The sequence below is a fragment of the Trachurus trachurus genome, assembly GCF_905171665.1.
Source record: "Trachurus trachurus genome assembly, chromosome: 15".
Lineage (NCBI taxonomy): Eukaryota > Metazoa > Chordata > Actinopteri > Carangiformes > Carangidae > Trachurus > Trachurus trachurus.
In genome coordinates this window covers 3,060,706-3,077,229 of record NC_139906.1, presented here as the reverse complement: position 1 = coordinate 3,077,229, position 16,524 = coordinate 3,060,706, and the positions used below count along the sequence as shown (strand labels likewise).

The 16,524-nt window shown below is 42.2% G+C and overlaps 1 protein-coding gene across 2 annotated transcripts in view; it reads right to left on the bottom strand.

The window, feature by feature from the left end:
* Positions 1–9,702, bottom strand: part of ubr2 (ubiquitin protein ligase E3 component n-recognin 2) — a 73,109-nt gene extending 63,407 nt beyond the window's left edge. For both annotated transcript variants that reach the window (XM_083987738.1, XM_083987739.1), the window contains exons 1-5: positions 9,596–9,702; positions 5,812–6,110; positions 3,760–3,838; positions 866–979; positions 641–771 (exon numbers count right to left, since the gene is read on the bottom strand). In XM_083987738.1, the coding sequence (XP_083843864.1) occupies positions 641–771; positions 866–979; positions 3,760–3,838; positions 5,812–6,110; positions 9,596–9,679 (707 nt within the window). In that variant the 5' untranslated portion in view covers positions 9,680–9,702. The remainder of the gene's footprint in view (positions 1–640; positions 772–865; positions 980–3,759; positions 3,839–5,811; positions 6,111–9,595) is intronic.
* Between the last annotated feature and the right edge of the window lie 6,822 nt (positions 9,703–16,524).

The following is a 16,524-nucleotide window of genomic DNA, read 5'->3' as shown; positions in this document are numbered from 1 at the left end:
AGAAATGTATGATAAATAGGTGATTTAAAACTCAGCTTTATTAGAAAGCGTTTATACTGATGGAAAAACAACAACAACAAGAGCAGTAAAAAAATAAAAAATAAAAAAAAACGTCGCACAACGATGGTGCAGTGATCAAAATTGCTGCACGTGTCCGGCGGTTCCTGCTCTGCAGTGGAGACACGGCTCTTATTGTAACTATATTACTATGCTGCCCTACAAAGGCAAAGTGCAGTATCTGCATCAAAAGTGTAAAGGCATATTCTCTTCAATCTGGTAGAATTTGATATTGGTACTGCTCCAAATTCCAGAGTTATTGGGCTTTTTATTTTGCTGTCCATCCAAAAAAGCACTGTGAAACCAAGGCAAAGTGCAGCATCTGTAGCTATTATCTGCCATAAAACTGTCAAAATTGGTCAAAAAGACAAACTACAAACTACATTTAATTCAGTCCACCACCTTTATCTAATCAATTATAGACTTGGTAGTTATTCATAATTTGATGCTTAAACCTGACAGTGAAAAACACAAAAAGCTGTTTTTCTCAGTTTGCCATTTTTACAGATACTGAACTTTGCCTTTGTAGGGCTGTATTGTAGTGTGTGTGTGTGTGTGTGTGTGTGTGTGTGCGTGTGCGTACGGCGGCTCCAGTCCTGCAGGCAGCTGGTCCTCCTGATCCCAGGTCAGCATGTCCACGGCGTACTTCAGGATGATGGAGAAGATGCTGTGACCACGGGCAACCATGTCGGCCGGGAGCTGAGCCACGGGGTCCTGGAGGGGAGACAGACGAGGTGAGAGGGGTGTGTGTGTGTGTGTGTGTGTGTGTGTGTGTGTGTGTGTGTGTGTGTGTGTGTGTGTGTCTCACCTCCTCGGTGTCTCTGCTGCCGTCGGTCGGTGTGTGTTTCTGGCAGTAAGGACCCTTCTTCCAGGCCTCGGCGTCGCCACAGTCGCAGAAACCTCCGCCTCCGGACGTCGTCATCTACAACACACACACACACACACACACACACCACACACACCACACACACCACACACACCACACACACCACACACACACACACACACACACACACACACACACACACACACACACACACACACACACACACACACACACACACACACACACACACACACACACACACACACACACACACACACACACACACACACACACACACACACACACACACACACACACACACACACACACACACACACACACACACACACACACACACACACACACACACAGAGAGAGTCAATTGACCAATTCCAATCAAATTTGAATTAATATCGATCTTCATTTTAAAGATCCGATAACGATTCATAAAATCCTTAGATCGATCTTTTTATGTTTGCCATTTCCTGTTAGTTAGATTATTTAAAGGGACAACAAGGAGTTTCTATTTGGTTATAAAAAAGTCTCATATTAATGTGGATGAATCTACGTTACCACTTGTTAATGGTCCATTTTAGATAAATCTATCGTTTTGTCTCTATGGTTATTTTGTTATTATTAGTGGTGGTGGAAATGCTGGGCGAGCCGACCAGCGTTTCTTTACTTTCGGTTTCGTGGCGAGTCATGAGAATAACGCCGCCGAATCTCCGTTTATGGTCGGAACTACGACGGTATGTGATCGTCTTCCAACCTCTGACTTTAATTCTTGATGAATGAAAACATGAGTCTGTCTTGCACCGGTCAAAGAATTTCACGGTGCGGAGGCTCATAAATGTAGAGTGAAAACACTTCGCTTTCCCAAAACTCCTCATTGTCCCTTTAATATGAATATGAAATTAAATATGAAATCGTCCTGAAGAGTTGCAACTACTTTTGGCTCAACTTTTAATGTAGCCTAAATATTAATATGTTCAATAATGCACCAGGTTAGAGAGTTCCATCTTTGTACAATTTGCAGCATTAGTTCTGTGATAATCTCTTTAACAACCATGCAAAATTGGTATTAAAACTGAAATTACTGTAAATGAATCAAATCAATTCAGTAAATTAAGTAAATGACTGCATCAGCGAATGAGGAAAATAATATTCAGACACTACTTTTAAACAAATACATGATCATACTCATGAATATTACAATTAACCACTCAGATCTTTTTTTTGTACCATGTGAAATAATTATTAACCAGATATTAAAAATTTAAGTTGAAGTACTCGTGGAAAAACGGGTCAAAGCTCAAAGACAGAGGACGTTTTATAGCCATAATACAGGAACAAAATGTGTCCAAATTAGTCCTAGTGGCTTTAATCCAAAACTGATCCTCACACACACACACACACACACACACACACACACACTGTGTTGTGCAGTGCGATGACTCAGGTGTGTGTGTGTGTGTGTGTGTGTGTGTGTGTGTGTGTGTGTGTGTGTGTGTGTGTGTGTGTGTGTGTGTGTGTGTCACCTGCAGCCGACAGCAGCAGACTCTCAGTGCTGCTGCTGTCGGCTGCAGAGTCGCAGCTCGTTGTGCAGCTGACGGGGCGACCTTTAACCTCCTGTTGTCCTCCTGGGGCAAGGAGGGAAGGAAGGAAGGAAGGAAGGAAGGAAGGAACAGACTGGGCCAAGGAAGGGAGAAGAATAAAGGACAAAGGGAAAGTAGGAAGGAAGGAAGGAAGGAAGGAAGGAAGGAAGGAAGGAAGGAAGGAAGGAAGGAAGGAAGGAAGGAAGGAAGGAAGGAAGGAAGGAAGGAAGGAAGGAAGGAAGGTGAAAAAGATGGTGGAAAGAAGGAAGCGAGAAAAGAAGAAAAGAAGGATGTAGGGAAAGAAGGGAGGAAGGAAGAAAGGAAGGAAGGAAGGAAGGAAGGAAGGACAAAGGGAAAGGGATTGTGGAAAGAAGGAAGGGGAAAAAGAAAGAAAAGAAAGATGGAAGTGGTGAACAGATTGGGTCAATTGGGCTAAAAAGGAAGGAAGAAGTAGTAAGGACAGAGGGAAGGGAGGGAGGAAGGAAGGAAGGAAGGAAGGAATGGATTGTAGAAAGAAGGGAGAAAGGAAGAAAAGAAGGATGGGGAAGGGAACAGATTGGGTCGTTTTGGTCAAGACGAAGAAGTAAGGACGAAGGGAAAAGGGATGGTGGAAAGAAGGAAGGGAAAAGAAAGGAAAGAAAGATGGAGGAGGGGAACAGATGACAAAGGATGAAGGGAAGGAAGGAAGGGATTGTGGAAAGAAGGAAGGACGAAGGGAAGGAAAGAAGGATGGGGGAAGGGAACAGAGCCAGGAGGACAAAAGGAGGGAACACCCACAGGTGATGTGTGTGTGTGTGTGTGCGTGTGTGTGTGTGTGTGTGCGTGCGTGCGTGCGTGTGTGTGTGTGTGTGTGTGTGTGTGCGTGCGTGTGTGTGCGTGCGTGTGTGTGGTGTCATGTGACTTCAGTTTCGCTCCACAAACAAAAACACCGAGTCGTGTTTCCGTCCTTTAACCTGTGACATCATCACTTCCTCCTGGTCAGTAACCAGGCAACAGGACCTCACCTGTGTGTGACATCATCAGAGTGTGTGTGTGCGTGTTTGTGTCTATTCAACAGCTGCAGTGTCGCATTTCTGTTGTCACATCAACCATCTGGTTCGTGTGTGTGTGTGTGTGTGTGTGTGTGTGTGTGTGTGTGTGTGTGTGTGTGTGTGTGTGTGTGTGTGTGTAGGTGTGTGTGTGTGTGTGTGTGTGTCTGTGTGTGTGTGTGTGTGTGTGTGTGTGTGTGTGTGTGTGTGTGTGTGTGTGTGTGTGTGTGTGTGTGTGTGTGTGTGTACTCACCCTGTATCTGTGCTCTTTGTGAACGCTGCCCAGGAAACACTGCATGCACAGAACACATGTTGGATCAGCTGCACACTCCCTGAACACACAAACAAACACACACACTGTTCAAGTATAAACCAAGATCTGACTTTCTCTTTTTCTCTCTGTGTGTGTGTGTGTGTGTGTGTATTTGTGTGTGTGTGTGTGTGTGTGTGTGTGTGTGTGTGTGTGTGTGTGTGTGTGTGTGTGTGTGTGTGTCACACAGCTGCCGACTCAGCTGGTTGAAGAACTCGTGGTGAGGTCACTAGAGTTCACTCAGCTCACCAGTTGTGTTTGTGCATTTCTAGAGGGAAATGCACCAAAACTAAATATCACAATAAAAAACAGGTCATGGAAACACTTTTTTCAGACGATCACTAAACGCTAAATGTTTTGAACCGGTGGCAAAAAGGAAAAAAGGAAGAAAAAAAAAACAATCGATCACGGGCTTCATGATCGATTACCAAGGCAACGAACGAACGAAGCTTCGACTTTTTTGGGTCAGCCCCATAGATATATATACTGACTAGATGCTGCGTTCCCGTGTCGACTTCAACTATCAACTATTAAAATCACCATAACTCACCGAATATTCAACCGATTTTCAAGCCGTTTGGTTTATTATAAATGTCAGACATATATTTATGATACAACAACAACAAAATTTTGAAAATGTTTTATAATTTCTTTTTTAAAGGTTGACTATGTAGAATTACAAGAACAACAACAGAAAAAGAATTCCAGCAGTCGATTGCCAGACCGTTGCTAGGTAAAACGGACCGTTGCTAGGGACTCCGCTCTGATCAGAGGACAGCAGAGGAGGAGAGCTAAGCAGGATATTTACCTTATGTTTCATTTTTACCGTCATTAACAGCATAATAAATGACTTGTAGCTTGTTACAGGGACAGTGGAGGCTCTCTGCCTTCCACACCGCTGCTGCTCAGAGCCTCCGCTGTCACTGCTCTCGTCAAGTTGGAAAAAAAAAAAAAAAAAGGAGCTCCGTGGCACCGAAAGTCCGCGACGATAAACGTGTTTATGACAGATAAGACTACACAAATACACCCATCCTAACAAGTATATGATAATCCATTGATCCACCGATTGCTTATTAAAAAGGCCTGGTTGGAAACAAACGCATAGGACCGGGAGGAGGCAGGAAAACAGCTGAGAACTGAGCCACATGTCGGCTACAGGCAGGTACGAATGTAAACAGAACGTTGACAGAAAGTCATTGTCGAGCCCGTCAAAAAAATAAAAAATAATAATTCAGACTAAAAAAAAAAAATTTGTGGAAAAGCAATACTTTCATTCTGTACCCCTCTAAAGGCCCCATGGATGTATTATTTTTGAAAAAATATAGCTTTTAATAAATATTCTACATATTCAACCTTTAATGTATTAAACATTTACTTACATACTCAGACACACACCCACATGCATAAATACATTGAAATGTGTTCTACAAGGGTCCGACCGGGTCTGACTGCTGGTCAGACGTATATTATGTCTATGGTCAGAACCCCCGGACCGGGGCGTCGCGTGGCGTAGTGGTTTGAGCGGGCGCCCCATGTATAGAGGCACAGTCCTCGCTGCAGTCGGCCCTGGTTTGAGTCCCGCGTCGGGCGACATTTACTGCATGTCATTCCCCCTCTCTCTGCCTCCCCGTTTCCTGTCTGTCTCAACTCTACTATCTATAAAGCCCAAATGATGCCATGATGATGCCCAAAAAATATACTTAAAAAAAAAAAAAAAAAAAAAGGAAAAAAGGAAGAAAAAAATAAACAATCGATCACGGACTTCATGATCGATTACCATGGATCGATAACCACCTCAGCCCTAGTAGAATCGCAATTTAAATCGAATAGAATCGCCATCCAAAAAAAACGTCGAAGAATCGAATCGGGAGAAAAGCATATCGTCCCAGCCCTAGTGTGTTACCTGCGCAGGTGTGTGTGTGTTACCTGCGCAGGTGTGTGTGTGTGTGTGTGTGTGTGTGTGTGTGTGTGTGTGTGTGTGTGTGTGTGTGTTACCTGCAGGAGTAGGTGGGCTCTCCCACCTTGAACACGTGTCCACACAGCGGCGACGGCTGGTTGTTCTCCTGCAGCTGAGCCAGGCCGGCGGCCGGCTCCTCCCCCAGCAGGAGCCACTCCAGAGGAGCCAGGAGGAGCAGCTGACAGGCCAGCTCCTCCCTCTGCTCCTCACGCTGCTCCTCCTTCTGCTCCTCCTTGCTGCTGCTGCCGCCACTCGGCCCCAGGCAAAGGATTCTGGGAACGTACGTAGCCAGGTGACCGTACACCTCCTGCTGCAGGTCGGCCGCTGCCAGCCATCGCTGAGGAGGAGGAGGAGGAGGAGGAGGAGGAGGAGGAGGAGGAGGAGGAGGAGGAGGAGGAAGGAGGAGGAGGAGGAGGAAGGAGGAGGAGGAGGAGGAAGGAGAGGAGGAAGGAGGAAGAGGAGGAAGAGGAGGAGGAGGAAGGAGGAGGAAGAGGAGGAGGAGGAGGATGAGGAAGAGAGGAGGAGGAGGAGGAAGAGGAAGAGCAGGAGGAGGAGGAGGAGGAAGGAGAGGAGGGAGGAGGAAGAGGAGGAGGAGGAGGAGGAGGAAGAGGAAGGAGGAGGAGGAGGAGGAGGAGGAGGAGGAGGAGGAGAAAGGAGGAGGAGGAGGAGGAGGAGGAGGAGGAGGAGGAGGAGGAGGAGGGAGGAGGAAGGAGGAGGAGGAAGAGGAAGGAGGAGGGAGGAGGAGGAGGAGGAGGAGGAGGAAGAAGGAGGAAGGTGGAGAAGGAGGGAGGAGTAGGAGGAAGAGGAAGGAGGAGGAGGAGGAAGAGGAGGAGGAAGAAGGAGGAGGAGGAGGAAGGAGAAAGGAGGAGGAGGAGGAAGAGGAGGAGGAAGAAGGAGGAGAAGGAGGAGGAGGAAGAAGAGGAGGAGGAGGAAGAGGAGGAGGAGGAGGAAGGGGAAGGAGGAGGAGGAAGAAGAAGAGGAGGAGGAGGAGGAAGAGGAGGAGGAGGCGGAGGAGGAGGAAGAGGAAGAAGGAGGAGGAGGAGGAGGAGGAGGAAGGAGGAGGAGGAGGAGGAGGAGGAGGAGGAGGAGGAGGAGGAGGAAGGGGAAGGAGGAGGAGGAGGAGGAAGAGGAGGAGGAGGAGAAGGAGAAGGAGGAGGAAGAGGAGGAGGAGGAAGGAGAAAGGAGGAGAGACTGGGATTAGACAGACTCTAAAAATCAAACACTATAAAACTAGACAGATAATTAAAGGGATAGTTCAACATTTTGAAATATGAAATAATCATTATGCAACATTACAACACATATGTAGAGCTGCATCGATTAATTGAACAATAATCAATCAAGATAGTTGACAATTAATTTAATAATCGGTTAATTGAACAATAATCGATTATTAAATTAATCGTCAACTATTTTGATAATCTAATAATCGGCTTGAGTCGTTTTTTTTATGGAAAAAAGTCAAAATTCTCTTTTTTCAGCTTCTTCAATGTGAATATTTGTGGTTTCTTTGTTCCTTTATGACAAGAAACTTAGTCTCTCTTTGGTTTTCGGACAAAACAAGACACTGATTGATATTTTTAAACATTTCTTAACATTTTATTGACCAAACTAATCGATTAATCGTTTAAGTAAACGACAGATTAATCAAAAATGAAAATAATCGTTAGTTGCAGCCCTACATAACTGTGTCTTTTACACGCCAAAAGATCCATTGCAATAGAGTTAACGTAAACCTTATAACAGGATTAATGAGTTCAAATAACCGCAATTATATTAGGTCATTAAATAATGCATAAAATGTTTTATGGCTGAGAAGCGGATGTATATGTGTATTGTTTGTTCGTAATTTGATTTTGTTCTGTTTACAACACTTGTACCACAGCAGGTGCCTTTTTTAATGAAGCACAGGTCTACATATTTGATATAACAATATAAATACAAGTGTATGTCTTAAAATGTTAATAAATATATAGTTTTAAACCAATAATACTGGGAACTACTTGTGCTTTTGAAATCCCTCCGCCCAGCAGCCGTGTCTGGAATGTAGTTCCAGCTGCACATTTACCTCTAAAACAACTCTGTCTTGTAATGTTACGTTATTATCTCATAGCGTGGTGAAAGTGCAGGTCACAACTTGTCCACCAGAGCGTTGTGGAGTTGTTGGATTGTGCATTTGATGAGTTTGATGAGCGAAATGTGGAAATATCGTGCACCCTGCCTGCAGAGTTCACATCTCAAAACAACATGCACCGATAATTAAAGGTGATGATGAACCTACTGCTGTGACTATAAGGGGTTATGGTGAGAGGAGAATCTGACTAAATGTTGAACTAACCCTTTAAACAGTAAAAGTTTCATTCTGTACTGATAAATATTTCAGTTCTACTGCACAACAATACTCCTGCGGTAGTTGTACTGCAGTAATCCTGTGCCCAGGTGCCACAACCGGTTCACGTAATCAGCTCTGTAACAGTTTAACCTAGTGGACTCACTGACACACTGACCCAGATACTAACGCCGGGCTAACGCCGAGCTAACACAGAGCTAACAAGTAACATAAAAATAAAGGTGTTTTAACTACTAAAGAACTGGTTAAAGGATGTTAAAAACCGCATTTGATTAGTTAAGATTTATCAAAATCTGAAAACTGTTCAAATAACCAACACATTAATGTGTGTTGACATGTTTCATTGTTGTGTGTTGTTTGCAAACAAACCCACTGAACTTGTGACACCTCAGTGTATAACTTTGGATTAATAATCAGTTATCTTCAGCTCTTTAGTTGCAGATCTCACCAGAACAAAACATGACAACAACAACACAAAGGAACAGCCTGTCTGGTTCTGCTATAGGTTTATGACAATAATTAATTAAACTGATTGGTTAATAAATAGAAAAAATAATCAGCACCTACTGTGTTTTGATGAATAACTAATAGTTTTAAAATAAATATTGACGGTTCAACTTCTCAGATGTGAATAAAACAAGTTAGTTCTTCAACATCTGGGGATAAATATATATACAAGTCATGTTTATGGATCCATCAGCTCTACTAATGTTATTTACTATAATAAATATAAATATTCTCCAACAGCAGCCACAGCTCCACAAAAACACTACTAAATGGTCTCCTCCTCAAATAACAACAGTAATTTTTCACAATATCTGCAAATACTCTGATTAATACTAATTATTATCGATTTATTTTACCAATCAGACTGTCCGTTGTCAGTGATGGTGACAAAACAAAGCCTAGTGAAAACTGACGAGTAATTATTAGCCTATTTCTCTCTCATAATTAACGCATCTACCTGACGTCACAGGTGTGTACACGGGCAGCTGTCGTCACACCTGTGATGTCATTGTGTTGGTCGTCAGTGTGTGTTTTTTTTAAGAGAAAAGGAGCAAACAGACACACACATACACACAAATACGTTTAACGGTAATAAAAATATCCGTTCAGAAGCGGCTTAACGCGTAACAACCGTGTGCACGAGCCTCTACCGGATCGATAATCGGTGTGTCAGCTGTGTGCTCGCGCTGACAGCGGCGGAACAGATGTTTTCTGCCCGTTTTTCTGTCTTTCTAACAGCCTGTGACATCCAGATGTTTAACACATCACTCACCCGGTTGGGAGCTAACGTTAGCATTAGCATTAGCGTCTGTAACGTTTAGCCGTAGTAGTAGTTAGCTGTCTGTAACGTTAACGTTAACGGATTGACCTCTAAAAACCGGTTTCAGCAGGTAACGGCGCGCGGAGTGACGTCATTACCGGACAGGTGAGACTCGGCGGAGCTCGGGGCTCGAGGAGCCGCTTACCGACGCGTTGTCTTTGGCGGAGAAATTGAGGAATTCCGCGCACAGAGCGGACGGTGGATCTCTGTCGGACTCGGCCGCCGCCATCTTTCCTCCCTCTGCTCCGCTGCTGCAAGAAGAACCGGAAATGATCAACAGCTGAGGGGGCGGGGCCTAAATAATAGGAGAGGGGGAGGGGGCGGGGCTACGACGTGTTTATTTACGTTTTGAATGTTTGAAATGAAATGAAATGAAAAACACATTTTCAACACAAAATTTTCCCCGTCAATAGAAATAAGTATTTACTCAATAAACGCAGAGCACAACCAGAAAATGACCAAAATAATATAAAAATGAAATCAAAATAAAATAAAAAAAAATAAAAAATAAAAAAAAAGCAATAATGAGTTACAGACTATTTATTCAGGCTGAGATGTTTTTTTATTTGATTAAATCAGTCAGGAATTTTATTAAATTTCATTTTACTCGTACGCATAAAACACTACAAATAATTTGCATATAGTTTTAATGGCATGTTGAGGATAAACCTCTAATATTTAAATAAAATAATAATAATTACACACACAAAAAAACAAAACATAACCAGTTTAACCAGTCTCCTCAGTTACACATCTCTTCTTTATTTTCTTGTGGTGACACAGATCTGTTTCCCATGCACCAGTTGCACACATTATATTATATACTATACAGGTAAGCCTGTGCAATAAGCATATACAGGTGCATCTCAATAAATTAGAGTATCATGGAAAATTTCAATAGTTCCATTCAAAAAGTGAAACTAATACCTGATACAGATTCATGACACACAGACTGAAATATTCCATGTAGAAGTCTGGTGTAATATTCCATTTTTTGAGATACTGAATTTGGGGTTTTCATTAAATATAAGCCATAATCATTACAATTAAACAAAATAAAGACATGGAATATTTCGGTCTGTGTGTCCTGAATCTATATCACTGGGTGTAAGATATTGTTGTTGTTTTTGAAATTTCACTTTGTCCATAAAATTATTTAGACAGAAATCCAATTCACCAACATGATGTAGATTTAAAAAGAGCAAACACTCAAAAAAAACAAAACAAGAACATAGATTCAGTTAAACATCATATGATGAAGCTGTTTAAATTAGTTTAAAACTGAAATAAATACTGGAGTTAAAAGTAAAGTAAAGTAAAGACATTATATAACAACATCTATTGCACGTCTGTCCGTCCTGGGTGAGGGATCCCTCCTCTGTTGCTCACCCTGAGGTTTCTCCTGTTTTTCCCTGTTAAAAGGGTTTCCATGGAGTTTTTCCTCAGTCGATGTGAGGGTCTAAGGACAGAGGATGTTGCTACGATGCCATGTAAAGCCCTTTGAGACAAACTGTTGGTAAAAACGGGCTATACAAATAAAATTGCCTTGCCTTGCCTTGCCTTGCCTTAAAAAAAAAAAAAGTTAATTAACACACCTGGACAGAGAGAGTTTTAATGGCATGTTGAGGATGAAACCTCTAATATTTAAATAAAATAATAATAATTACACACACAAAAAAACAAAACATAACCAGTTTAACCAGTCTCCTCAGTTACACATCTCTTCTTTATTTTCTTGTGGTGACACAGATCTGTTTCCCATGCACCAGTTGCACACATTATATTATATATACAGGTAAGCCTGTGCAATAAGCATATACAGGTGCATCTCAATAAATTAGAGTATCATGGAAAATTTCAATAGTTCCATTCAAAAAGTGAAACTAATACCTGATATAGATTCATGATGACACACAGACCGAAATATTCCATGTCTTTATTTAATACAGAAGATCAACAACTCATATTAAAAATCATTTTTTAAATTGGTCTGGTGTAATATTCCATTTTTTGAGATACTGAATTTGGGGTTTTCATTAAATATAAGCCATAATCATTACAATTAAACAAAATAAAGACATGGAATATTTCGGTCTGTGTGTCCTGAATCTATATCACTGGGTGTAAGATATTGTTGTTGTTTTTGAAATTTCACTTTGTCCATAAAATTATTTAGACAGAAATCCAATTCACCAACATGATGTAGATTTAAAAAGAGCAAACACTCAAAAAAAAAAAAACAAGAACATAGATTCAGTTAAACATCATATGATGAAGCTGTTTAAATTAGTTTAAAACTGAAATAAATACTGGAGTTAAAAGTAAAGTAAAGTAAAGACATTATATTGTTGTATCACTGTTAATTTAACAGTTGAATAACAAATAAATAAAACCCCTGGAGGATAATAACAAAGATACTTTATATACCAAGATACCCCATGAAAACCCTTTCAGATCTATTCATTGTGCATTTATTTCAAAATAAGAGCACATTGCAAACTGTATGTTCTGAGGTTAGTGTGATAATTAAACAGCAACTACAGCCTATTCCAATATTGTGTTTATTGGGATATATCCCTGAATCAATCTGAAGATCGCATAAGAACACTGTACATTTTTTGCTCATGTTAGGCCGAAAGGCTGTTATGACCAAATGGGTAGGAGAGGAACCTCCTTCAATACATCTGTGGAAGTCTTTGATATCAGACTATATTTCTCTGGAAAGACTAAGATTTCGTATCAACGGTCAGAACGACCTCTTTACAGCAAAGTTTGACAAAGTGTTAAAGTACCTGGGAGCTCAGAGTGCAACTGCCTGAAATGTAAGACGTAACAAGGACCTTTGAGATCACTGCTGTGGAATATATTCTGGATTTGCTACATACTGTATCTATAATCTGTATGCACTGTACTGGATTGTTATAATTTTGAAAATGTTCAATAAAAAGAATTTTCCAAAAAAAAAAGAAAAAAAGAGCACACTATTATTCACGATGAATTACTCCAGGCTTAAAAAATCAGTCCAAATCTGACAAACTTGACTGGCCCAATTCCAATGCGACCCCTCACAACCCCTTAGAGGAGCGTTCACGGGAAGTCTGTGAGTGTGTGAGGGCTGTTCCGTTGTCAGATCATCAAGTCAGTGAGTCAGTGAATGAGCCCTTACTGCCCCCTTACCGCAAGTCAGCACCGATGCTGACTTTGGGTAGGGGAATTACCCACAGTTCATAGCGTTGTGAAGTCAAACACATGAGATGCCGTCGGAACGCGAGTGTTAAAAAAAAAAAAAGTAAATTAACACACCTGGACAGAGAGAGCTCCGCCGCTCTCTTTATTGTTAATGGACAAGAGCAACAACCAAAAAGAGAAAGAAATTTAAAAGAAAGAAGAAGTTTACTGTCAGTATTAACGTGCAGTTTGTGATTATTGATGATGATTTGATCAGATCTGATCCAGGAACATTTTGTTTTGAGTCCGTCCACCTCACACACCTTGTGCGTGTTGAAAGTACGTAAATTATCGGTCCAAGGGCGGAGTTAAAAACATGTTGTTGTCAAGGTAACGTGTCGTGAGAGTGGGTAAGTGCTGTTCCATTCATGTTTACAGCATCTGGACCCTCACACACTCCCACACTCTGTCACTTAGAGCTGACGTCACTTTAGTCAGTGAGGGTTCAGGGCCTGAGGCTTTAGGGGGCGGATTGGAATTGGGCCACTGGTCTCAACTGGTCCAATCTGGTCTGAACCGGTCTGGTCTGGTCTAAACCGGTCCAATCCGAGCTGCTGTGTCCGTTCAGGTTTTGGATCGGTCAGTTTGAGTCGGTCCTGTTCTGAACCAGCTGCTGGACCAGAGTCCTCAGCTCCCTCAGCTCAGCTCGGATCGCCTGCAGCTCCTGGTTCTGCTGCTTCTCTGTGTTCTGGCCCTGCAGCTCCTGGTCCCGCTGGTCTTTATCGTCCTGGTTGTGGTTTTGGTTCTGCAGGTCCTGGTCCATCTGGACTCTGCTGGAGAGAAGACGTGTTAGTGTTGGACCAGCAGGAGAGAGACACACAGGCTGAAACTGTTTCTCTGGTTCAATCTGGACTGATCTGTTCTCACCCTGGACCTGCAGCCGCCTCGTCTCTCTTCAGAACCAGGAACTGGTCCAGAGTCTCCTGCAGGACACACACACACACACACACACACACACACACACACACACACACACACACACACACACACACACACACACACACACACACACACACACACACACACACACACATCTTCACTTTCTGATCTTTAAATCAAACCAGAGCTGCAACAATTAATCAATTAAACAAACAATAATCGATTATTAAATTCACACAAATTAGACCACGGACCCCCATTGGACAAAATTTTGAAGCAAAACACTAGAAATACACAAATATTTTTTCTGAGACTGAAGAACGTTACTTTTTTGGTCAGTTTACATACGTTCAAATTTAGGGCCAATGGCAATGGAAAAATGTATCAAAAACATTCTAGTAAAAAGTGGTAAATTTTCTAAAAAAATTGGTACAATTTCTCAACCAGAGCTGCAACAATGAATCAATTAAACGAACAATAATGGATTATTAAATTAATCGGCAACTATTTTGAGTCGTTTTTTAAGAAAAAAAAAGTTCAAATTCTCTGTTTTCAGCTTCTTAAATGTGAATATTTCTGGTTTCTTTGTTCCTTTATGACAATAAACTGAGTCTCTCTTTGGTTTGTGGACAGAGAAAAAAAATTGAGGACGTCATCTTGTAGTTTGGGAAACACTGATTGACATTTGTCAACATTTTTTTTCAACATTTTATGGACCAAACAACTAATCGATTAACCGTTTAAAGTGATCAACAGATTAATTGATAATGAGAATAATCGTTAGTTGCAGCTCTAAATTAAACCGTTTGGACTCTTGTTTGTTTCTTCTCACGCACTTTGATCTGCGTCGTGATCCGTCCCATCTCGTCATGGTAACCGGGGTTCGTGGCGGCGATGTCGTCGTCGTCGTCGTGGGCGTCGGCCAGCGGCGCACACCGGTTGGAGATGTATTGGTTGTCGTAGAAACGGCCGAGGAGCGGTATGGAGTCCTCCACCTGCAGGATGACGGCGGCCTGCTGCATCACAGCGATGGCCTGAGAGTTGTCGTGAACCCTGAAACACACACACACACACACACACACACACACACACACACACACACACACACACTTTAGCTCATGTTTGCGAGGGATGATAGAGTAAAAATAGGTCAGATAAATAAAAGGGCCCAAGACTGTTAAGACAGTTCTCAAACTTTTTTACATCAAGGACCCCTAAATTGACACAATTTTGACCACGAACCCCCATTGGACAACATTTTGAAGCAAAACACCAGGACGGAAGAACATTACTATTTTGGTCAGTGTATGTTCAAATTAGGGCCAATGATGAGAAATTTCTGGAAAAATTTCTCAAAAACATTCTAGTAAAAAGTGGTGAATTTTCTCAAAAGAGTGGTAACACCCCCCCCCCCCCCCCCAAAAGAAAAAAAAAAGATTAAAAGAAAAAAAAAAAACTCAGTTTTTTTAAATTTTAGAAAAAGTGGTAAAAAATAAAAAAAAGTTTGAAAAAAATTCTAGAAAAAGTGGTAAAAATTGAAAAAAAAAAAAAAAGTTTGAAAAAAATTCTAGAAAAAGTGGTAAAATTAAAAAAAAAAAAAAAAAACTGAAAAGAAAGAAAAGAAATCCTCCAAAATTTCCAAATTCTAGAAAAAAGTGGTAAAATTTCAAGAAAAAGTTGGGGACCCACCTTTGGGAACCATTGAGTGTGAGTCCAGATGTGGACAGTCCAGCTGTGTGTATAAGTCCAGCTGTGTGTGTGAGTCCAGCTGTGTGTGAGTCCAGCTGTGTGTATAAGTCCAGCTGTGTGTATAAGTCCAGCTGTGTGTGTGAGTCCAGCTGTGTGTGAGTCCAGCTGTGTGTATAAGTCCAGCTGTGTGTATAAGTCCAGCTGTGTGTGTGAGTCCAGCTGTGTGTGAGTCCAGCTGTGTGTGTGAGTCCAGCTGTGTGTGTGTATAAGTCCAGCTGTGTGTGAGTCCAGCTGTGTGTGAGTCCAGCTGTGTATAAGTCCAGCTGTGTGTGAGTCCAGCTGTGTGTGAGTCCAGCTGTGTATAAGTCCAGCTGTGTGTGTGAGTCCAGCTGTGTATAAGTCCAGCTCTGTGTGTGTATAAGTCCAGCTGTGTGTGAGTCCAGCTGTGTGTGAGTCCAGCTGTGTGTGAGTCCAGCTGTGTATAAGTCCAGCTGTGTGTATAAGTCCAGATGTGTGTGAGTCCAGCTGTGTGTATAAGTCCAGATGTGGACAGTGCAGCTGTGTATAAGTCCAGATGTGTGAGAGTCCAGCTGTGTGTAAGTCCAGCTGTGTGTATAAGTCCAGATGTGTGTGAGTCCAGCTGTGTGTATAAGTCCAGATGTGGACAGTGCAGCTGTGTATAAGTCCAGATGTGTGAGAGTCCAGCTGTGTGTAAGTCCAGCTGTGTGTATAAGTCCAGATGTGTGTGAGTCCAGCTGTGTGTATAAGTCCAGATGTGGACAGTGCAGCTGTGTATAAGTCCAGATGTGTGAGAGTCCAGCTGTGTGTAAGTCCAGCTGTGTGTATAAGTCCAGATGTGTGTGAGTCCAGCTGTGTGTATAAGTCCAGATGTGGACAGTGCAGCTGTGTGTATAAGTCCAGATGTGGACAGTGCAGCTGTGTGTATAAGTCCAGATGTGTGTGAGTCCAGCTGTGTGTATAAGTCCAGATGTGGACAGTGCAGCTGTGTATAAGTCCAGATGTGTGAGAGTCCAGCTGTGTGTAAGTCCAGCTGTGTGTATAAGTCCAGCTGTGTGTGTGAGTCCAGCTGTGTGTATAAGTCCAGATGTGTGTGTCCAGCTGTGTGTGAGTCCAGATGTGTGTATAAGTCCAGATGTGTGTGAGTCCAGCTGTGTGTATAAGTCCAGATGTGGACAGTGCAGCTGTGTATAAGTCCAGATGTGTGAGAGTCCAGATGTGTATAAGTCCAGATGTGTATAAGTCCAGATGTGTGTGAGT